Source organism: Trichophyton verrucosum (genome assembly GCF_000151505.1).
Source record: "Trichophyton verrucosum HKI 0517 chromosome Unknown contig00352_1.f1.exp, whole genome shotgun sequence".
In the NCBI taxonomy this organism is placed as follows: Eukaryota; Fungi; Ascomycota; class Eurotiomycetes; order Onygenales; family Arthrodermataceae; genus Trichophyton; species Trichophyton verrucosum.
Window position 1 is genome coordinate 47972 of NW_003315410.1, and position 22885 is coordinate 70856.

Consider the following 22885-nt stretch of genomic DNA (forward strand, 5'->3'; position numbering starts at 1 on the left):
TATTTCGGGAGTGGACGACAACGCCTTTTGGGGAAAGCATAGGCAAGCCAGGAGCCGGATTATCTCGAAAGGAGGCTACTGTGAGAGTCTGGGTCGCTCCCACAACATTAGCTGTCCGCATGAATAAGCATGATATTACAATCAGTGATACCCTTCCAAGGTGCCTCATAGCTAGTTACCATTGGTTAAGGGTCGATCAGTCAGCGGACTCGCTAGTGAGCTAATCGAGGGGGGAGATACTCGCACTCTCGGATGACTTGGTTGATGCCCTACTGTGAGTGAGAAGCAGTAACTTACGGGAAAGGAACGGGGAGACGGGAAAGGAGGCCAGACGCGAGGAAAGGGAAACAGCGAATGTCGGGCTGATGGCTGATGCCCGTTTTCGCCCAGACGCTGAGCTGAGCCCGCGGCCCCACTTTTCTTCTTCGCCTGCAGACAAACGCGGCTTTCTCCAACGTCAAGCAAAGGAAGGAGAGTCAACAGCTTTGCAGCAGCGAGATGCATGGCCGTGATGCATGATACCGGGTTCCCAGGTGAAGAAGGTGCTCGGATCTCCCATTGGTCGCGATATAAGTACTGCTCTTTGTCTTCCTGCGAACTGTCGGCTAACGGCTCTTTCAGCAGCTATCCTGTGGCTACCCAAAACACAACACAGGTTCGCGTCGATGCAGTTTGGGATCTTCAACTCAGCCACGGTTAGACACTCCGGGTGCTGACACCCTGGAAACATAGCATCCATTTGCGTGATGCTATGCCAGGCTTATCTCCTTGAACTGGTGCAATATTCCCGCATGCCCAGGCGCACCACAATTACATATGGTTTTCACCATGAACTCGTGGTTACTGGGCGCCACTGTTGTGATTGACAGCCTGGGGACTGATTGATTTTCATGCAGCACTGGAAACAGTTATACTTTGTTCCTGGTATGAAACGATAGGCGTGGGGATAAGTATGCTCACAAAGATACCGAGGAATACCCCATTGTAGTTGGAATACCCTGTATGGTCAATTATTTGATATCCCCAACTGCCACAAGTCTTGATTTCCTGTTTTTACTATTATATAGTAAATGTATTCCGTGCAGATCCTCCATGTCACAGCTGTTTCCCTTGAACTACCTTCACACAGGTGCATTCCTGCGAATAGCTTTATATTCGGTTCTTTCATAAATTAGAAAAGAATATTACCGTATGGACAAGATAACCCTTACCTTGAAATGAAGGCTTAGATCAAATTTTCTTCAATAATTGGTAACCCAATTTGAGAACGAGCCTCAAAAAGAACCATCGGACCTGAAGCAAGACGGATTTCAACTTACCTTTCTCTTCTTCCCTAATTCCATAATATAGGAACTTCCCGGGAAAACTTCCGGTAGCAATAGATATCTATTTGCATACAACAACCCAGAAGCTTCTGCATATATCTCCTACCAGGTCCCTCCTTCATATATCTCTCAGTTCTCCCATTCGCCTGTCCTCACGTTGGTATCAGCTCAGGTGGCATATTGCTGCAAAACAACTGCTAGCTGCTCACAATCCGACTGTGAGGACAGTCTGCTGGCAGCTTAGCCTGGCCTCAGTTTCTCCTGTGTTGCTCTGCCTAGCGAGGTTGGTTAGCCCCTTCCACACATAAATACCTAGCCTGCCCCTCCTCGCCTTCTTCCAACCAACAACCTCAATATCAACAGCTTCGTTCTCAACCACAACAACCACAACAATCACCACAGCCGCTCTTCTGAAGCAAATCCTTCGTTCTCTCTTCTTCTGCTGCCACTTTTTCTTCACCATCTCTTCTCTTCTCGTGGGATATCTGCTTCTCTGTTTTCGACGCGCCAACCAACTGACGCGTAACTGTCACAGATCCTTTCTCATTTGGTACTTGCAGATACACCACAATCCTCTCTGTTAGAATACTCCTTCATCTCAATGGTTTGACGTTGTCTGTCGTCGAGAAACAGTAGCTGACCTGTGACATTTGATATCAGTTCAAAATCAGCAAGTATGGCTCCAGGACAGCCGCCACCTGGATCTCCCCGTGGGCGTCCATCGGCCCCAATGTCGCCTGGGATGATGAGTCCCCGAGGGACATTATCTACTAGGGGTAACCAGGGTCAAAACCCGGTTCACCCCAACTTTCCAGCTCCCATGATCCCGCATGGCGACCCTGCTCGAGACAACGTAAATCCGTATTCTATGGATGATGTGGTAAGTAACTGTTTCCTAACATGTCTTGATAGTGATAACATACCCTGCATACCTCGCCGTCTTGCACTTTGATATTTCCTGAGTGGTTGTATGACCATTTCAAACTCTGGCCCTCAAATATTTCTGTTGCTCAACATGTCTTCACTACCATTCCTTCACTCATGCTACATCACTGGATTTGTCGGTGAATACGGCAAGACATTGAATATTTCCATTGAATATCCCACGCACGCATTATTTTGCATTCACGGCATCGGGTCGCCACGTCGGGTCACTATGTTCGCCCAAACTTGTTGTCACTGCTTGATGCATTCACCCGCGCGGTTCCATAGCGAACGAGTGACGGGATATATTCATTATCTTTCCATATTCACCGCCCCTTCTCCCAAGTTGCATAAAAAGGCCCATTTTTCCCTTCTTCGTCCTTTTCAATTCTTCTTCCTTAATTTCTCAAGCATCATTCCACTGCAATTCTTTAGCTATTCCATCACCAGCATTCTATCACCAGCATTCTATTCTATCACCGTCCATCAAACCCTTTCGGCTTTTCTTGACAATTCTGCCCATCATGCCTTTTACTCCCATGCCAAAGGTGCCGGATATTTACCTCCGAAACTGCAATATTAACGATACACCTGCTGAGCAGTATTTTGAACCCGTGCCTCTGGCCCAGCGTCCTGGGTTCAATACAACCGGCAAAGAAATAGCCTTGTCTGCAAACTTTTACCCCATCCTTGAGTATCCAAAGAAGAACGTTTACCAATATGACGTGAGTTGAACTATGATTACCCAGTTTGTCACACTTGATACTTACATGTTCACAGGTAATGATTGGAAACGGCGCCGAGAAGCGCGTTGTTATGCAAAAGGTCTGGGACTCAAAGACTCGCAAGAGCAAACTTTCTCGTGATTTCATTTTTGATGGAAGCAAGCTTGCCTGGTAAGTGCTTTAAACCATCCTCCCGCTTAGCCTGGATACTCACTAAAATCTCATTTCTAGGTCTATGACCAAGCTCGACAAAGATGCCAACTTTGTTGTCGATCTTGATGCAGAGCAGGGACGTCCCCCGTCCAAGAACTCGAATGCTTTCCGCTTGGTTGTTAGATACACCAAGACAATTTCATTACAGACTTTGGCATCAGCAATTCGCGGAGACATTAGTCAAGACAAAGAGACAACTCAATGTCTTAGTAAGTCTTTTCCAATAGAAGTTGTAAACCGAACCATCTAACATGACTCAATAGCCTTTTTCAATCATCTGCTGCGCGAAACTCCCAGCCAGAGATTCATAGCTATCAAGTCTTCATTCTTTTCTGACAATAGCCCCCAGATGTCTGTTGGTTGTGGCGTTCATGCCTACAAAGGAATCTTTCAAGCCATACGGGTTGTTCAGGTAAGAAAAAAACACATAATATCACGATTAGATTAGTATTTACTTACCATATCTTGATAGCCTGGGTCTCTCGCTGTCAATGTGGACGTTTCAAACGCCTGCTTTTGGTCACGTAACCAATTGCTCGTATCTGCTGTCCAGGTCCTTGAACTTCGCGACCCTCAGCAGCTTATCTACAATTGCAAACCCGAGAAAGATGACTTCGGAGGCCGAAAGGGCTCCAGAAAGTTTCAGCTCTTGGATAGAATGAGAAAACTCGTTGTTAGAGCCAACTATCCAGGATGTCCATGTCCCGACAAAGAATGGACCATTAGAGAATTCCTCTTGGCCAATGCAAAGGAGTATAAACTTGAGATAAAGGACCATGCAACTGGGAAGATCAACTCCATCTCTGTTTATGACTATTTTAAGAACCGATACAACGTCACTTTGACATACTGGGAGCTTCCGTTGGTCCAGATGACTAAAAAGGACGTGGTATACCCGATGGAGGTTCTGGTAATCTACAAGTCGCAAAAATACCCCTTTAAACTCAATGACTTGCAGACATCATCAATGATTAAATTTGCAGTTACTCGGCCTGCAGAACGTCGCAAGGCAATTGAAGAATCAAAGAAGAATCTGCAGCACCCGTCTGACCCCATGCTCAATGCTTACGGCATGAAAATCGGCGATAATATGATGAAGACCAGAGCACGTCTTATGCCCAACCCTGAAATCATGTTTGGTGGAAACCAGAAAGTTAACCCAGGAACAAATGGGCGCTGGGATCTGAGAGGGAAGAAATTCTATACAAAGAATACAAAACCCCTAAAGTCTTGGGGTGTTGGTGTTTTCAAGGGCCGCAACCCAATTAATATGGCTCAGGTTGAAGCATTTTGTGATGCTCTTGTTCGGGCTTACCAAGGCCACGGTGGAGATGTTGAGAGCCGCCGCCCCCTGATCATGGAAGTTGTTGCGGACCCTGCTAAGGCAGTCTTTGAATTATTCCACGCTACGGGTAACAAATTCAACCTTCGCCCTGAACTAATGATTTTTGTCGTGGCAGATAAACAAAGCTTCCATTATCTGCGAATCAAAAAGTCGTGTGATTGCCGCTTCGGTGTCCCATCGCAGGTTTTACAGGGCCAGCAGGTGGGTAAGTGCAATGGTCAGTACATATCAAACGTACTGATGAAAATCAATGCCAAATTGGGTGGGACAACCGCGAGAGCAGTCTCAAAGCAGTGCAGTGGGCTTCCTCCATTCACTATGATTATTGGGGCAGATGTCTCCCACTCTTCCCCGGGCAGTTTCTCGCCATCTATGGCTGCGATGACCGTTTCCATGGATACATTTGGTGGCAGATACACTGCTGGATGCGAAACCAACGGAGAGCGTGTAGAACTTATTAGCCAAGCTAATATCAGATCCATCTTGTCCCCATTGATTCGTGAGTGGGTTATGACAGTTGGCAAAGGCAGCGTTCCGCAGAAGGTTTACTACTTCCGTGATGGTCTTTCGAGCGGGCAGTTCCAGGCCTGTTTGCAGCAAGAGATACCACATATCAAGGACATCTTCAGCGAGATCATGGGCAGCGACTGGCCCGGAAAGATGACCATTGTTGTGGCCTCTAAGCGTCACCATGTTCGTGCGTTCCCTGAGCCTAATGACCGCATGGCTGCCGACAAGAACGGAAACCCCCTCCCAGGCACTTTGGTTGAACGGGATGTTACTGATCCATACAATTGGGATTTCCTCATTTACTCTCACATCGCTTTGCAGGGCACCTCGCGCCCAGTACACTACCACGTTCTTGTTGATGGCATTGGACACAACCCGAATCAGCTCCAAAATATGATTTACGACCACTGCTATCAGTACATGCGGTCTACAACCTCTGTCTCGCTGTGTAAGTTGGCCCTATGGAACTGAATAACACAGACACTCTTGCTAACATTATCTTTCCCACCTTTTTTTCTAGTCCCGGCCGTCTACTACGCACATCTTGCTTCGGCTCGTGCCCGTTCGCACGAGGATGTGCCAGCCAGCTCAGGACCGCAGTCTGGACCAGGAGTCAAGCAAGGTCAGGTCCGACAAGGACCCCGTGAGTCTGATACTCCCCAACTTCTACCTATGCCAAACAACGACCGCATCGGGTTCAAAGTGTGGTACATTTAAGTGTGCATCAGCATTGTCTCTCACTTTCCCCTTTATTCTTATTCAGAGGGACGCGTGCGTCGAGTGGGCCAAAAGAAAAAACACCAACAAACAAACAAACAAACAAAAAAAAAAAAAAAAAAAATCACCAACATCAACATCACGACCAAGGCCAGGACTGAGAAGTATTTCCTTTTTTTTTTTTTTCCCTTATGACGAAGATGCTGGAGGGAGTGGGAGCATCTGTCCCCAGAGGAAGATCCCCAGGCGGCGGCTCGAGGTTGCTCGGCGCGCTGCTAGGACTCCTCTGGGAGGTTAGCTAGGTAGAATAGTTATCACAATCAATCATTCCATGATCTTCTCTTCGTTTAGCCAGCTGTCCTGGCCATGCTGTTTGCCTGTACCCCGTAGATCGACCTCCTGATCACCAACCTGCCAGCGCCAGACAGCTCGAGTGTGTGTCCCTGTGGCTCGAAAGGTGGCGCACGTCAAGCGATCATGGCAGGCTAACTAACTAATTAACTATGTGAACAACTTAACTAACTCACTTAATTAACTAGCTGCCTGCTTGTTAGTTAGCTAGATATATATTGCTTTTTCCCTCTCTTCTGGCTGTCGTTTTTCTTTGCCAAAAAGTCGAAGTCGAAGTCGAAGTCGAAGAAGCAGCAGCAGCAGCGCGAAGAACGAGGCCCCGTTGACCATCGCGACATCTTTGCCCTGAAACAAACCGCATGTCGCATAGCCATTATTATTTATTATCTATTGACTACCCCGTACTAGTTACTGCTCTCCCTCTGGCACTCCTTTCTGTCATCGCCAGCCAGCTGGTCCTTCCCGGCCAAAAATAACTAGTTAAGTAGTCTACTAGTTCTCCAACTTCCCTGCAGAAATCTCGCCCGCTGCAAGCACGCTGGTCTAGTTAGTTAAAAGCAAAGGGAAAAAAAAAAAAAAAAAAAAAAAGACCTCGGCGTCCGTCGCAGTCTCGTTTTTTTATCGCTGTCGTCGCCTGGCAGCGCTGCGTCGGGCCTGTAACTATCTAGTAGTTAGTTATATCCATCCGCCCGCAAGGAGAAAGACAGTCGACCTGGCCGTCGTCCTCTTTCTTCCCACGCTTCACTCACTCGCTCTCTCTGCCCTTCTCTTGCTTCTCTGTCTGCTTCTTCGTGAATCTGGCCGGCTGGCAATGACTGCTCGCGTGAAGAAGAGCTGTCCTCGCCCTCTGCCCCTCTAAATAGCCGACTTTTCTTCCTCCAGCTTCTTCCACTCTTTTTCCCGCCTTGCAGCAGACAGACAGTGGAATCACCACGATACCCCCCCTTTTTTTACCCTTTCATCTCTCTCTTGAAGGAATACACAAGGAAGAAAGATAACCAGAGAAGACCGGTGTCGTTTGTGCCCCCGCCAATACGGCATTTGTCTCCGTCATTCCATCATAAACCCTGGCCTCTTCATCTGGCCCGGACGGCTCCCAAAGCTGCCCGGATTTATCCCGTTTGAATATCAGCCCGGGCACCGCTGCAGCAGACAGGCCGTCGGTCTCTCCAGCGCCGTCTGGCTCGGACACCGCGAGCCTGCATAGCGTCTCCCGCAGGGCTCTTTTCTCCCGGAACCACGCCACCACTGCGAAGGTGCGTCACTTTGTTGACCAGGCGCGGACGCTGAGCAGAGCTGCGGCCGTCAGGATGGCGGAGGTTAACCTGTCGGCGTCTCTGTCCAAACGAAGTCGATCCACGGACAGCCGAGTGTCGGCCGGTCAGTGTTCGGAAGCGTCTGATACGGATGGTAAACCGGCTCATGGCAAGCTAGCGGTTCCTTCATACCTCAACCAGCCAACAAAGTGTGAGTTTAGATTTATTTATTTATTCTTCTTCTTCTTCTTCTTCTTCTTCTTGCTCACGGTGCGTAGATGTTCGAGACAAGTTTAGTGAGCTAGAGTGGATGGAGCGACATCGAAGGGCTGCCGGTGCGCTGTCTCAGGATCCTGCTCATAAATGGACACTTGACACAAGCCCACAGGTAAAAGCTCGAAACCGCTACGGTGATGTGCAAGCCTGGGAAAACTGCAGAGTCCATCTCAAGGTCCCCGCTGGGGAGTGTGATTTCATCAATGCTTCTCCCATAGTACTCAAGGACCCCGAGACAGACGGCGAGTACAAATATATTGCAAGTCAGGTGCGTATATACATAGATACGGCTTATTGCAGCTTATCATGCACGATTCATGGTTTAACACTGCGTCATAGGGCCCAAAACGAGACCGGCTTGCTGATTTCTGGAACATGATATATCACGAGGCCGGTGAAGTTGCTGTTTTGGTTATGCTCACTCAAACAGTAGAATCCGGAAAGGAGAAATGCGCCCAGTATTTCCCACAGGATATGGAGAATCCTACTTTTGAATTCTCCTCTCACAGCACCACCGAACCCCCGGCTGCTCATTTTTCTGGCTCAGTTACCCTGTTGAATACAATTTACGATGAATCAATACGCTCAAACGTCAGTGAACTTGAGCTCCGTGTCGGATCGAATACCAAAACAGTGTGGCATTTCCTCTTTGCTGGGTGGTCCGATTATGGCACTCCAGAGGGACCTGATAGGGATGCCCTCCTCAACCTTATGACAGACAGCCGAGAAAGCAAAGTCGTTTTCCAATCCTCGAATCGTACACTGTAGTGCTGGCGTGGGAAGGACCGGAACATTCATTGCTCTCGACCACCTACTTCGACAGCTACAGTCCGGACAACTCTTGAAAGCAGATGACAAGTCTGCAGATGCTGTTTTCAACACTGTCAATAGACTGCGGGAGCAGCGGATGCTGATGGTCTACAATGCATTTCAGTATCAATTCATCTATGATGTCTTGAAGGAGCAAACTCAGATTAAGTTGGGAATCCAGTCTGCTCCGATCGAGCCTCGTCCGCAAAAAATAGCGAAACCTGACGACGGAATGTTCAAGCCCGAACTGGTTGCTCTGAGTCCGGCGGATATCGGCTCTGCAGCTGAGCCTGACGACCCCGAAAGTGAAAATAATGAAGCCAAAGATGTGGGAAGGGACAAAGAAAGCAAGGGGGACAAGGAAAACAATGACAATCACGAAGCCGACGACGATGACGACGACGAAGACGAAGACGATGAAGACGATGAAAATGACAACGACAAAGCTGAAGATGAAGATGAAAGCTGATATCATGGATTTGCATCCCCTCTTTGGCCCATCATAGGTATAAACTGACCTCTCTTTCCACTTACATTCCTCCCACAAAGAACTTTTGCACGTTACGAAGCTACATTTTCTGTCTTCATATACCATGACTCCGACTGTTTTCTCTATTGGGGGCTTTAAACGGCTTTTCTTTCTTAAATAAATACCGCCTTGCTGTCTCTTATGCAGACTGTTTCTTCCTCACGATTTTATTATACCTTCTCCTACCTCTTTTCTCCCTCCCTTTTAAACCTGTTCTGTGTGTTCTACGATGGTCATGTTGCATAAGTAAATAGAATTCCTTGGTGCATGTATGGAGGAAAACAATACCCTCAATCGGTTTCATCTTTTTTTTTTCCCCTTTTGACTGGATATGATTTACATGCTTGCTCCAAAGGCCTTTTGGTTGTACAAACTTCAACAATCAAGCACTAAGTACACTTTCTTTTTAAACAAGCTATCAACAAACAACTAATCAGTTTGCTGTGGCGTCTTTCAAAAACGGCCTGAGTAAACTAGCAGCTGCGTTCTGGGCAGCTGCAAAACATCTGATCGGCGTTAGTTCTCGACGTGCTTATTCCATAGGGCTGAGCTGAAGTTATTTTTATTCCATTATTAAGTCCGATCAGTAAGTAATGTCACACATTAAGAGTAAGAGTACAGGCAAGGATAAAACATGAAACGGTAACAAAGACGTCGCTTGCTTTGGTACACCGGCTCCAAAAAAGAGAGAGAAAAAAAAAAAAATCCTAGTCCCATCCGAACAAGGCCCATAAATATCAGTAGAAAGTCATATAACATAGCCATAGCATGAGAGGAGGTTGGTTGGCTTTCGAGTAAGGCGCGGAAAGTGGGTTAACGGGGAGAATCAATTCTTGTGATCACTCTCTGCCGGCTTTCCCGCCCCGTTAGTCGAGGTTTTTCCACCGAGATCCCCAGTGGAATCATCACCAGACGCAGCAATGACTCCAGAATCTTCAACTTCATCTGCAGCATCCCAGTTATCTTCCGCATTCTCATCCCAGTTATCAACTTCCTCCTCGAGAGACTGCGCGTTCGTAACGCCAGTTTCTTGCTCCGAAGTGCCATTGGCTAAGCCAAGTTCGACATCCTCCTCTGTGTTCCCCAGCAGCGCACCAAACCGTGCCTTTCTCCTTCGTTCAAGCATCCTCTTGTGGTACCAGGTACATAGCCCTATGGCACCAAGACTCCCGACAACATTCGCTAGGATATCAAAGGGATCGAAGGAACGACCATTAGGCACGAGGGATTGCACTATCTCGGAACCTATTCCGAGTACCAGCGTGCAGACGATAAGTGTCAGATGAAGCGTTCTTCGGCGGGTAGTGTCTAGGATCCAGTAAAATGCGAGAGAGAGGAGGAAAAACGTTATTAGGTGTAGCACCTTATCGTTTATTTGCAAGGGTGATGGGGCCGGAGCTTCTCCTTCTTTCGGGGTGTTGCTGTGAGGTAGAAGGCCCACGTAGGCGGATAGTAGGAAGATGCCAGCAAACGCTCCTGTAGTTAAAACAGGTCAGCAACTATGACCGCAATTATCACAAAACCGAGAAGGAAAAGCAGCAGCGAAGGTAGAATCGCAAACCTACCAGCAAACGGGTATCTTATTCGGAGCATCGTCATTGTGTAGGAGTAAAGGAGTTGATTGCTATTCTTTGGCTCTAGGCAGCTCGGATGCCTGGGATAGTTAGTTCCCTGTTCCGAAGGGTCTATTCTTCTTCTCGGTCCAAGAGCAATGCCTGGTATCAGTCATTTAAAGGGAAGACAGCCTTGTCAGTCTTCTGCGGAATGTCGCAACCCGACATGAGCTGCTCGTCCGTAGGTAGTGTCTTTATCGCAGCTACAGCCTGTCGTCTCTTGCTGCCGCTTAGACTGTTTTGGCAATGGAAGACAGGACTGATTACGTAACTGGCGTGGCATGATTAAGTAATCCACGTGATATCCCTGGGCACATCAAGTTCGCGGCTCAAAAAAGATTGTCGATGCCAGCAACGGCTGTGCTGCAAGTAGAAAAGACTCGTTTTTGGCAGCTAGGTTAAGAGGGAAAGGACTTAATTTAAGAGTATTCAGAGGGCACCGGAATAACACCATTCCTGGAGCCATAGCGTGGCCATATCAAGCATCAGGCTTCTCGCCCGGCAAGTGTACGTGAAAGACTTTGTAGACTCTGCATACATAACTTGTAGACGGGCCCCTACACCATCAAGACAGAAGTACATCCTAAGCAATACCTTCTATTCTGCTGTCCTATGTTCTTTCCCGCCCCTTTCGCTTCCTCCATCTTCCCTCCCTTCTCAAGGCGCTCTCGTCTGTCCGCTCGAACGATGCCCGGACCGACTCACGTGACTGGCTGACTTCTACAAAGTCTGGGCAGCCTCCATCATGGGCACCTCCGCAAAAATCACCACCAAAAAGAGCTCCCTTGGGGCCATCAATATCTCACCACATTCATCTATTTTGTCATCCAGCTTGTTGCTGGAGCTGCTGTCGCCGCCAGACAGCCATCTTACATGCTTTTTTTCCGCGTCCCAACGCCTTGTTGTTGCTCGCTGAAACTGGCTTCAAAGCGTGGAGGGCCGAACCCTCTCGCCCGCCCGATATAGCGGGTTTGGCGCGGCCATGTCGCTGAATCACCACCACACCTGGCTTCCTCCAGGACATCTCAGGCCACCCGACGATTTATTTGACACGCATTCCTCCGTCAATGGTCTCTCCAGAACCCCTTCCCGCCCGCGTACGCCTCAGCTGCGGTCCCGTGCCACCTTGGAGTCCATGCCGAGCGGCATGTCGATATCAGAAATTGACCCTGCGCCCGAAGAAGACCCTCGCATAGTCGCATTCAGAAACAGCTACCAGGAAAGCGAGGCGAAAATAAATTATCTATTTAGCGGCAAACCGAAGATATCAGACTCCGGTTTGCCGAGCGCGGAGTCTCGTGATACCAACGCAGCGGAGGCGGGATCTGAATCCGCGCAACCAGCACCTCAAATTGCACCTCGGAAGCCGGCGAGGAATTTGGACGAAGATGATTATGATGAATACGATGATGAGGGTGGCAGTGACTCTGGCGGCCAAGGGCCGTCACCCCCAAAATCCAAAAGCGCGCCCACCCCCCCTGAACCAAAGCACGCGACTCAATCACCACCAAGGCTATCCTCTCAACCTGGTTCTGCCCCGGAGAACCCCAAAGACACGAAGAAGGAGTCAGCGGAGGATATCCGAAAACGATTGGAACAAGACAAAAAGGCCACCGAGGAGGCTGCCCGTCAGAGCTTCCATACCATATTCTACACCCTAGAGAATGACCGCGATGCGATGCTAGACCAGCAACGCCTGGAGGAGTCTGAAAGACAAGTTGAAGCTGAGATGTCCAGCCAAAATAATGCCAATAACGATTCCACTGCTGCTCAAGGCCCTGGACATGGAACGCTCAGCAGCGCCAATCTCGGCGCATCAAGTCTAACGCTGAAGAACCTTATTGCGCGAATTGACATGAAACGCCATGAAGTACAAGCTTCTGATGCTGAACTGAGAAGCTTGATGAGTGAGGTTCGGAAGAACAGAAGTAAATGGGCCAGCGAAGAGAAGATCGGACAAGAAGAACTCTATGAAGCCCTGGAAAAAGTTCTGAGTGAACTCAAAGCTCAGACAGAGCATTCCAGTGCATTTTTGACAAAGGTCAATCGACGAGATGCACCGGATTATGTTAACAGTAAGTTTAATTTACGCTTCTTGGATTTAGGGTAATTTATTAATATTCTTGTATAGTTATCAAACGACCTATGGATTTGGGAACCATGACTAAGAAGCTGAAGGCCATCCAATACAAATCGAAACAAGAGTTTGTTGATGATCTTAACCTCATCTGGGCAAACTGCTTGAAATACAATGCTAATCCTGAACATTTCCTGCGCAAGCATGCCCTCTACATGAGGAAGGAAACGGAAAAGCTTGTACCACTCATTCCAGATATCGTTATTAGAGACCGGGCAGAGGTTGAGGCTGAGGAACGAAGACTTCAACTTGCTGACCTTGATGGTGCGGAAGAGAGTGACGATGAACCCATCATGTCCTCTCGAGGGCGGAAGGCTCCGGGGAAGAAATCGAAGAAGGGCACATCAACGACACGGACTGCACCTGAGACTAAGTCAGAGACTACATCGGTAACTGATTCTCGACCTCAAGTTCAGGAACCCCCAATTGCCCGACAGGACTCTTTCTTAGAAGGAAGCCAAAACGATTCCTCAACACCACCCCCAGGTACTCTTACACCTTTGACCCAGAATAATAGTGGCCTTCCCGCAACTCAGGGTGATAGCATGGACATAGATTGCATTGGACCACCTCCTGCAGGTCAATGTGCTGCTCTGTTAGGCCTAGGTTCCGAGTTTGAAGATCCTGAGTTCAAGGTCTGGAAACTAGTGACAAAGAAGGATCGTGCTCTTGTCGCTGCTGAAAGACATAGACTCTTTAAAGGGGATAAAATTAATCCCGAGGAGCAAGCCCTCCTCAGAACAAAGCCTGGTATGAGAAGATGGATTCGAAATCGCAGAGCAACACCAGGTGAAACAGATAAGCCTGAGGCCGCTCCCTCACAGGAGAAAGCCGAGCCTAGTGGAGAGACTCTTGCTGAAGGGATTGAAGAAGAAGAAGATAAAATGCTTCCCGATTATTATGATGTGATGTCGGCTATTCCCGATCTTCCTGAGCACCTCCACTGGACCGAAGATGCTGAAGGGAATGTTGTAGAGCACTCGGAAGAGTTCCTTCGAGTCCTTCCTAGTGGGTTATTTACTGCTCCTGTGAGCAAATTTTCGAAAAAGTTGGATGCGAACGTGAGGCAAATGCAAGAAACTAGAAAAGCTTGCTCAAAAACCAGTATTGTTAAGCAAATGCAACAACAATCTCAGGTGAGGATTACTCCCATTTAACTCTATGCTCAGATTATGACAATTCTAACCTGGCCATCTAGATGTACCAAAACCAATTTCAAAAGTACCAACCTGAACGACTGGTTGAACAAGATATCGCACCTCATGTCATGAATGACGAGGGGCCGGTAATCAACCCTTGGGTCTGCAGAGCTGCACTTCAGCGATCTATTGGCAAAATTCTCTATCACACCGGTTTTGAAGAGTACCAACCCTCCGCTTTGGACGCTATTACGGACGTTGCATCGGACTTCTTCACCAAGATAGGACAAACCCTTAAATCCTATATGGAAGCCCCGAAAGTCCCTGTATCGGACAACTCGTCGGATACGACTGGAATATCAGAATGGAAGCTGCCATATACCTCCGAGGAAATGATTTTGCATACATTGCAGGCAGTTGGCACAGACGTGGACACATTAGAGACCTATGTAAAGGATGATATAGACCGCCATGGCGCTAAACTTGCTGTTATCCACGAAAGATTAAAGAACCATCTTACGGAATTATTGCGCCCTGCATTCGCTGACACGAGTGGTGACGGGTCTGGAGCTTTCAACGATGGAAGCGAACAATTTGTTGGTGGTGACTTTGCTGATGACATCGACGAAGATTTCTTTGGATTCAAGGAGCTTGGCTTGGACAAGGAATTTGGTCTCGCAAGCCTTAGCGTTCCTCTACATCTCCTTCAGAACAGGATGTTTAACGCTCATCAGGCTCAGAATGCAAAGTAAGCTGCTCCTTTATCAAATATATTTGACAAACTACTAATTTTGAACTCAACAGCTCTGCTCAATCCGCATCTGATCTATTCCCTACCCCACCGCAATACCCCAAAATTACTCTGGAGTCCATCCCATCGCAAATTGGTCTTGCGCGTAATTTCTTCTTGGCTAAACTCCACGCTAATAAAGATGAGCCCTTGGTTGAAGACTATGAGCTACCACCCAAACAACGACCGATGGCAGGACGACCTCGTGTCCCCGCATCTGGAAAGATTCCACCCCAGCCCTCGTTAGGTATCGGATCCAGCCCTCAGAAGCGCCCAGCACCCCCTTCCACTGCTATCACCACCAAAGGCATGGTTCTCGAGCCCAGCAAGAAGAAGATTAAGAAGAGCACGGGCGCTCCAACTGGAACGTTTGGGTCTGAGGGAGCGACTGAAGATTCGGCCCTGACCACCACGCCTAACAGCAAAGGGGTTGGGGTCGTGAAAACAAAACCAACGGACGGATCGAACGGCCATGTTGGCATGAATGGGAGTGCTAATGATACCAATGGCGTTGCCTCTGAGCCAATAGGGAGCCAGCCCTTGAAAGGAAGTGCGTGAGGCTCTGGTGAGATTATACCCTGACGTTGATTGACAGTGTATGTTTGCAATAAATTGGGAATTTCCTCTGGAACCACAGGTCTATGATGGGATCCGAAAAGCCACAGTAACACCTTTCCCCATTACCTTTCTCCTTCGTTCATTTCTTGAGTCCAAACTTGCCCTTGCAATCTTATTGATTGTGGGTGTTAAAATGATTCTCGCCCCCACTCATATATGTTGACCACTTACCTTCTTCTCTCTGTATTCTTCCTGACTCCATTTTCTATCTCCTTTTTGCATCTTTCGCATTGCTCAGGTGACATCCGGAATAACCGATTCTGGCGTTTCTATGCCAATTATGACATTTATTTCTGTCTTTGCTGGTCTTGGGGTTGCTGGCCGTGGTGTTTTGATTACTAGTACATGCTATAGCTCATGTTTTCCCTATCCCGTGTGTTATCGTGCTTTCACGTGTGTTGATGCGTTTATTGAATGATTCTTACTATACCTGGCCGGTTGATCGCATGGCGGTATCCTTCGATTTACACCTACCCCTTAATTTTTGGCATCCAGTTTGTTTCTCTGCCCATTCATTATTCTGTTTAATAGACGGGATGATACTCAAAGGCCTCCTTTAGTTTATCTATCCTTTTGATACCATTCAAATTACCATTGAAAGGCCACTGTACAATGTTAGTCAACTGAGTTAATCATGACCACTTCTTGTCCCGATCATTCTCGATGATTTTCTGTTTCTTGGATTTGATGAAAGTCGTCTTCGGCTTCATATACTCTGGGATCGGTTATTATCATTGTGTTTGTAGTTTTCAGGTAACTAATATATTAAAGATTACTAAAAACCACCAGTCTCGAATCCCTTGACGACAACGGTAATGATGCTAAGGCCCCAGGATGAGCATACGACTGCCTAGCCGAATTGAACCCCCAATCACTCATTTCTCTTTGCCGCCATTTCGGCCGTCATTCTCAACGTGGTTGGCGCATCTTCTTGTGGAGTGTGAAGTTCAACGATCTAAATGAAAAGAGATAGCCATGTTAGCAATTCCAATGTTCTAATCTAGAATTGAGCGCATAAGGAGGATTTACTTGGAGACGCTTTGCAGAGCAAAACTCCTTGTTGGAGAACAAGTCAAGGAGTTCCTGCCTCTCTCGAATTTGATATGTTGCAAATTTGTCAGGCTGGGCTCCAAATGCAGACGGGAATTCTCCAAATTTCCACTCTTGAATATCATTATAAGTCGCTTTCCATCCATGGATGTACCTTTCCACGGTATACCCATTATTACAAATAACGAATCTGGGACCACCGTTAGCTGAGTCCTCTGAGTAAAGATTGAAAGGAGGATACGGTATTTGTTGGTTTTTGGGGGGTTACATTATTGGAGTTAATCCATTTCTGATCATTGTGCTTATCTCTTGAACAGTAAGCTGAAAGCTACCGTCTCCAATAAATAAGATAGTACGGCGTGGCGTCTTCTCCTTGGTTGCGAGAGCGGCTCCCTGACAGGCTCCGAGGGAATAGCCTATGCTGCCCCAGAGAACTTGACTTATGGCGGTTACTCCCTTAGGGAATCTTGTACCCCAGATGCCAAAGCTTGAGGTTCCTGTTTCTGTAATGACAATGTCATTCTCTTGCAGCCAATTACCCACATTTGGCCATAGCCAGGAGTGAGTAATAGCTGGGGCTGGAAATTGAGGGCTCTCTTCTGGCACATTCTCCTGCTTTGGAGGAGCAGTAATATTCAGTTTACCCATGCGATTGATGACTTTACGGAGGACCCCCTTCATCCGGACACCAGGGTACTCCGAGTACCGAACAACAATGTAGTTACTGTGGAAGTCAATTGTGTTTAGACGACTGACTCTGTAGGTGAACCCTGTGGTATTAAAATCTGATTTGATTCCTCCGATGCTCAAAATCAAGTCAGAAGCTTCGATATGCTCCCGAACTTGGGCAGTGGAGCCATCTCCGGCATAAACTCCGCCATAATTGGGAAGAGTTTCATCAACTGCCCCTTTACCCATGGGAGCAACAAATGTGGGAAGGCCTGATTTTGATACCAGGTCGTGGATTTCGTCTAAAACCTTGTGACGAATGGCACATGCATCAACAATGATAGCCGGCCGTTTTGCAGCATGCAGGTATTTCAGTACAGTATCAACCACGTAGTCTTCCTTTTCCTGGTCGTTATCGGGAAGTCGCAGGTCTATTGGAGTTTTCAAGCGCTTCCCCTCGATCTTCTGCTTGACCATATCAACAGGCAGAGTAATGTACACTGGTCGGCTGCGGACCCAGCATTCCTTTAGGGTACTATCAATGTACGCGGCAGCATCACGGGGATCATTCAGCTTTGCCACTGAGCAGGAAATTCCGGCACTCATATTGGCAAAGACATTAAAATCACCATTTCCCAAGGTATGGTGAAGAAGCATTCCATCTCTTTGTGAGGCTGTGCTCGGTTGGCCAACAATATGCACTATGGGGACATATTCAGAATATGCTCCAGCAATGGCATCGAGAGCCGAGAGTTCTCCCACTCCAAATGTTGTAAACAATGCCGAGATCCCATTGATGCGTGCATAGCCATCGGCAGCATATCCTATTCTGCTCTTAGCATTATATCCAAAGGCAAATAACAAAACTTATCGACTGTACCGGCATTCAATTCGTTACAATTCCCTACCCAATGCAAGCCGCATTTCGGAATGTAGTCTAGAGCTCCTAAGTTATAATCTCCTAAACGCTCATGCCAATTAGAGCCTGAGACACGAGAGATTCAGTACCTAGGAGGTCTCAATAAATATAAACTTACCGGGGACCCCATGGATGGATTTAATTCCCATCTGACGCAGTCGCTGGAAGAGATACTCCGCTACATCGATGGGCTCTTCAAGCTCTCTGGTGACGATATCTGAAGCCATGATTGTCAAATATACTGGCTAAATGAAATATGCTTGATTCAGAATGTTACAGGAGTAGCAGCAAAGTTATATTAAAAGACAACATTCAGCTTATATATTTTATCAAGGAAAATATCTTGCAGCAAATCTTCCCTGGCAATTGCGTCCTACTTGCTTTCCATATCAGCTCTGAGCAACCTATGACGTCACAGCCATGTCGGTAAAAATATTATCCTCTCCGAATCTTATCTTATCAGCCCGTCTCACAATTCATTAGTTATGTAAGCAAGGACTTCCTTTTGGTAAACCTTTCATAATAACATTTTGGTTACACCTCCCACCTCAGTCAGCGATAACAGCGGCCAGCCACAGTCATGGCCGACACGGGAGGTAAAAGAAAAGCAAGCGATCCCAGCGCTCGTGAAAAGAAGAGACAAAAAGTAGGTTCTTACCGGGTGAAAAGCCCAATTAGTACTAAACCTGGCGAGGGTCATCCTCGGATTTTATAGCTAGGGAGCTAATTGAATACTGTGTTGACACGCGTCTTAGGGCCAGTGGAAAGGCCATGACAAGCGAAAAATTAATTCGAAAGGAAAGCTAGCGAGCGGTGATTCTGGAATATTTGTTAGCTGTGATAGAGGTCGGGAGGGAAAATGTTCCGCTGAGATCCTAGATCTCCTTTCACAGGTCTGTCAGCAGTCCCTCTCTGCTTCGATTACCCAGCTATTCTCTTAGCAATTGGACTGATAAGAAACCATAGGAAGTACCAGAAGCTGCCGCGGATCAAAAGGATGACGGCACAGGCGATGAAAATGAGAACGAAGATGTCGATATCGAGGAACAGATAAAGCGGGAGGTGGAGCAGATGCAGCCTAAGCGATCGAAAGCACCGTTTCAGCTCATAAACCTGGACGTCCCGTGTCGTAAGCTGTCTAGAGTGCGGATTATTTTTGCATTGCGCTGAATCCCTGACCTAAGAGCATGGCAGTTATATTCGTGAAAACCAGCGGTACCTTGAATCCGGTAGATATTGTGCATCGCCTATGCATTGATGCCCGGGCACATCCGGAACAGAAGAGAAGCCGTTGGGTTAAACGATTAACCCCAATTACATCAATGAAGAAGATTCTCGGCGGCGGGCTGGAGGAGCTGGCTCGTGATGTACTGAGGCCGCATTTCCATTCTGGCGGCCCTCCCAGAAAGGTATGATACTTTCTCTGGTTTTTCAAGCAAGTTCCGGACATTATTACTAACTGGTGGCGCGCTATGTAGTACGCTATTCGACCAACCATTAGAAACAACACGGATTGCCAGAGGGACTCGGTCATCAAACTCATTGCTAGTATTGTTGGGGGTGAACATTCAGTGGACTTGAAGAACTATGACTTGTTAATTCTTGTCGATGTTATCCAGGTAGGTGCATCCTACCCCTAAACATGATTCTTGTGCCAGTGTACCTCCGCGGAAATGGCTGACCACAATTACGCCAGACTATGTGTGGCATGAGTGTGGTTGAGGGTGATTATGACGAATTAAAGCGTTACAACCTCTCTGAAATATATTCTCCCACGCCACGGCCGGAAGTAAAGCCGGAGAAGGAACCAGGAGGAGACGAGAAAGTACAAAAAGAGCAAAAGGAAGCTTAACTGGGCGAAGTGGGATTTTTTCAAAAATGGGGTTGAAAAATAAAATACACGAACAAAAGATAAAAAAGATAACCCTGGCATCATTTTGTTCTTCGCCAAATGATCACCTACGGTTGGAAGACCCCGTCACCGCTTGCCATCCGTGACTCGCCTGTCGAACCCAAGATGGAACGCCAGAGATGTTGCACTAGGACCAGGGAGAACGCATTGACCGCCAATTGAAAACGCCTTGGGGGGGCCTCTTAATACATAGCATGATGACCACGATGTGGACAACATACATGACCCGGTTTATATTATTATGAACTGGCGCAAATTAAGAGAAACGAAAAATGCTCGGTAATCTCGGGCGTTCTCGAGCCGACTCTGCTTGACCAAGTCTTCCCGTCCGACTACAGTGTAAACACGAGATCTGACGTTAATTATTCGCTTCGCATTGTCCGCAGGCTCTCGCTTTGCAACCAACCCCCTTTTGCGGGTGAATCTGGCAGAGAGACGCACTTTTGGGGGTCTGATAGATAACTAGGCGATTGGCTCCCTTCCGCGCCAAGAATCGACAGACGACGGTCGAAGCTGAGCCATGACGACGAAGGGAAGAAAGAAGCAAAAAGGAGACGAAGGAAAGCAAGCTCGGGATGGATGGATGCGATCCACCTTGCGTTGCATTTGGGTTTTAAGGATTTCCGAATCTGAAATCTCGCCAAATGCGCGGCTCTCATTGGTGCGACGCGGCGCATAATCGACAGCGTCCCCGTTTCACCTCTAAACATGCATCGAGCATTATTACTGAACACAGCAAAATCTGGCGAGGTTACTTTCGACAGGCTTACTCCAACCTTCCAACGGCACATCCTCGAGTGTGCGGATACCATAGAGGTCAAGGACACTTCCCGCCCAAGCCCGTTCCTGCGGCGTTCCCCCAGGGTGTGACCCGGCAAGATGCAAACACGAGTCTATCATCATTTGAATACTCAGCAGGCTGGCCAAGTGGCTTCCGTTCGTTCGGCCGGGACCGCTGGCTGTGATGAAACTTGGGTGAACTTGGTATTTACCAGGCTGCACAATGTCNACTTTTTTTTTTTTTTTTTTTTTTTTCCCGCTCATCCTTTTTCACTGGCGCAGCTGCTTACCAGTATACGACCAAAGACGCAATGGGAGGGTGGCCTGGAATATACCCCTACCAACCATCCATATATCGAACCCTGTGGATGCTTGGGGCATTAGTCCGATGATCAAAAGCATAATTTACCAGACTTGTGGCGCTTGAATTTGGCACAAGCGACTCCCTTAACGTTAAATCTGTCTATCGTGCTCTATCCATTTTTCATGGCGGTAGCTCTTAGCGTCTCAAAGGCCCGTTTTATATAGGTAGGGAAGGCTGCAGCAAATTGCTAGACCATGATGAAGGGTTGCACTTTTTCGACTTCAGTGAGGAACCAAAACATATATATATACAGTTTCTTATATACACACAATGACTGCCTTCGGCTTCACCCCTAAGAGTCGTATCTCTCCATGCATTGGCCAGGATTCCCGACGTGGTCATCATAACTTGTCAAATATGCAACGGCAATGCAGTACTCCCCCATACCGTTATGTTATGCATATTTCTACTACAACGATGGTCTCGGTTGGTTTCTCTGGGAAGGTGCCTCGCAATAATAAAAACACTCCTTCTATTGATGGGTTTATTCAACCCCTTTTCCCCAACCAGAAAGTTTTGGACATACAAACCTATGACGAAGATCCGCATCCACACTATCTCCTACATATGTCTGGAGGAACTGAGCTCGCATTGAAAACATCGACACGCCAACCAGAAACTGTTCTATACCATGAACGGCATGCTCTCGAAGTCGAGGCTCACGTCTTATTGTTACTTGAACCGAGCGGGATATGGTGCATCCCAAAGCTTATTCGATGTGAGGTAGTCCCGTCATCTCCAGAAGTAACATGTCTTTTACGTTACAAGTGTCCTGGCACGCCTCTTTCGGAAATCAAAGAAAAGTTGACGTCGGAGGAGCTGAAACGAATTGACAAGCAACTCGGTATTACTGTCGATCGAATTGGACAACATACCGCTACGAAATTCGGTCCCGTCTATGATATATGCATGGGAAGAGGAGAACGGACTTGGAAACAAGCGTTCCTTAATCTCCTTGAATCACTTTTATGGAATGCTGAAAATATGCTTATTTCATTACCGTATTTTGAGATTCGTCATCAAGCAAGTCGTTTGTCTGCGGTGTTTGATGATGTTACGGAACCACGATTGATTTTGCATAATATCAGTCAGCCTTCCCATATCATTATCGACCCTGAGACTAAAGATATCAGCGGTATTATCGATTTCACTGCTGCGACATGGGGTGATGTTCTTATGACCGACATATTTGAAAACCCTTCCCTCGAACTCATCAGTGGGTACGGGTCTGACCCTACACGGAATGGGTTCGCACCTATCCGTTTACTCTTGTAAGTGGCTTTCGCTGACAAAACATTCCATTTCATCAAAGCTAATGGTACTGTAACCCTTAGCTATTCCTGCTACCGCAATGTTCTCAAAATAGTGAAGCAATACTATCGGAACCAGCCTCATGAGGAGGAGCTTCGAGTCCGAAAGAATTTGATGTCGGACCTTGCCTCTATAGCAGAGTATACCCCATGATACTCTTTCTTTCTGTTTTCCATCTTCATCGCGCTTTGTATTGGAATACATGGAGCAACTCTGTTGGATTCCAGTCGCCTAAGGCTACTGCTACGGTGTATAATAGAAGGAACATATTGGAGCTGGGAAAAATGGGCTTTGGGATGGATTTGGAGAGGCGTTCGCTCGGGATTTGGATTCCGACCCCTTCCGCTAACAAGAAAGGCGATATAAAAAGGAAAGCCGCAAGATGACTATCCAAGCACTTCTTGTGTTTTCTCATGTTTTTGTTTTATACTGTGTCGACAAATAACTAGCGGTTATCGAAGTGAGGTCCATGCATGCCCTTTCACGTGCATTTAACTCTCTAGTTGGTGAGCTTATTTAATTGACGTCAGCCGCCAAGAGCGCGAGCCAGAAACGCCTTTTGCTTCTAATCGCGAACCACTTCGCTTTATCTTGGTTGCTGG

At 47.3% G+C, this 22885-nt stretch overlaps 8 protein-coding genes across 8 annotated transcripts; 5 read left to right on the forward strand and 3 right to left on the reverse strand.

The window, feature by feature from the left end:
• Window positions 1-1530: 1530 nt before the first annotated feature.
• Window positions 1531-1788, reverse strand: TRV_04526 (uncharacterized protein; the record flags this gene model as incomplete). The annotated part of the gene is made up of 1 exon (XM_003021325.1): window positions 1531-1788. One exon carries the CDS (start codon window positions 1786-1788, stop codon window positions 1531-1533), a length of 258 nt encoding a protein of 85 aa, XP_003021371.1.
• A 985-nt stretch (window positions 1789-2773) lies between these two features.
• On the forward strand, window positions 2774-6057 carry TRV_04527 (uncharacterized protein; the record flags this gene model as incomplete). The annotated part of the gene is made up of 6 exons (XM_003021326.1): window positions 2774-2974; window positions 3030-3145; window positions 3206-3396; window positions 3451-3599; window positions 3741-5490; window positions 5630-6057. 6 exons carry the CDS (start codon window positions 2774-2776, stop codon window positions 6055-6057), a joined length of 2835 nt encoding a protein of 944 aa, XP_003021372.1.
• Window positions 6058-7676: 1619 nt separating this feature from the next.
• TRV_04528 (uncharacterized protein) lies at window positions 7677-8921 on the forward strand (the record flags this gene model as incomplete). Its single annotated transcript, XM_003021327.1, has 3 exons — window positions 7677-7910; window positions 7982-8298; window positions 8411-8921. 3 exons carry the CDS (start codon window positions 7677-7679, stop codon window positions 8919-8921), a joined length of 1062 nt encoding a protein of 353 aa, XP_003021373.1.
• Window positions 8922-9807: 886 nt separating this feature from the next.
• Window positions 9808-10580, reverse strand: TRV_04529 (uncharacterized protein; the record flags this gene model as incomplete). Its single annotated transcript, XM_003021328.1, has 2 exons — window positions 9808-10457; window positions 10547-10580. 2 exons carry the CDS (start codon window positions 10578-10580, stop codon window positions 9808-9810), a joined length of 684 nt encoding a protein of 227 aa, XP_003021374.1.
• Window positions 10581-11576: 996 nt separating this feature from the next.
• On the forward strand, window positions 11577-15218 carry TRV_04530 (uncharacterized protein; the record flags this gene model as incomplete). Its single annotated transcript, XM_003021329.1, has 4 exons — window positions 11577-12669; window positions 12726-13867; window positions 13930-14618; window positions 14675-15218. 4 exons carry the CDS (start codon window positions 11577-11579, stop codon window positions 15216-15218), a joined length of 3468 nt encoding a protein of 1155 aa, XP_003021375.1.
• A 931-nt stretch (window positions 15219-16149) lies between these two features.
• Window positions 16150-18143, reverse strand: TRV_04531 (pyruvate decarboxylase, putative; the record flags this gene model as incomplete). The annotated part of the gene is made up of 4 exons (XM_003021330.1): window positions 16150-16233; window positions 16308-16482; window positions 16597-17863; window positions 18035-18143. 4 exons carry the CDS (start codon window positions 18141-18143, stop codon window positions 16150-16152), a joined length of 1635 nt encoding a protein of 544 aa, XP_003021376.1.
• Window positions 18144-18496: 353 nt separating this feature from the next.
• On the forward strand, window positions 18497-19768 carry TRV_04532 (uncharacterized protein; the record flags this gene model as incomplete). The annotated part of the gene is made up of 6 exons (XM_003021331.1): window positions 18497-18562; window positions 18672-18809; window positions 18883-19045; window positions 19150-19325; window positions 19395-19535; window positions 19613-19768. The coding sequence occupies 6 exons, from the start codon at window positions 18497-18499 to the stop codon at window positions 19766-19768; spliced, it is 840 nt and encodes a 279-aa protein (XP_003021377.1).
• Window positions 19769-21389: 1621 nt separating this feature from the next.
• On the forward strand, window positions 21390-22436 carry TRV_04533 (uncharacterized protein; the record flags this gene model as incomplete). The annotated part of the gene is made up of 2 exons (XM_003021332.1): window positions 21390-22192; window positions 22307-22436. The coding sequence occupies 2 exons, from the start codon at window positions 21390-21392 to the stop codon at window positions 22434-22436; spliced, it is 933 nt and encodes a 310-aa protein (XP_003021378.1).
• Between the last annotated feature and the right edge of the window lie 449 nt (window positions 22437-22885).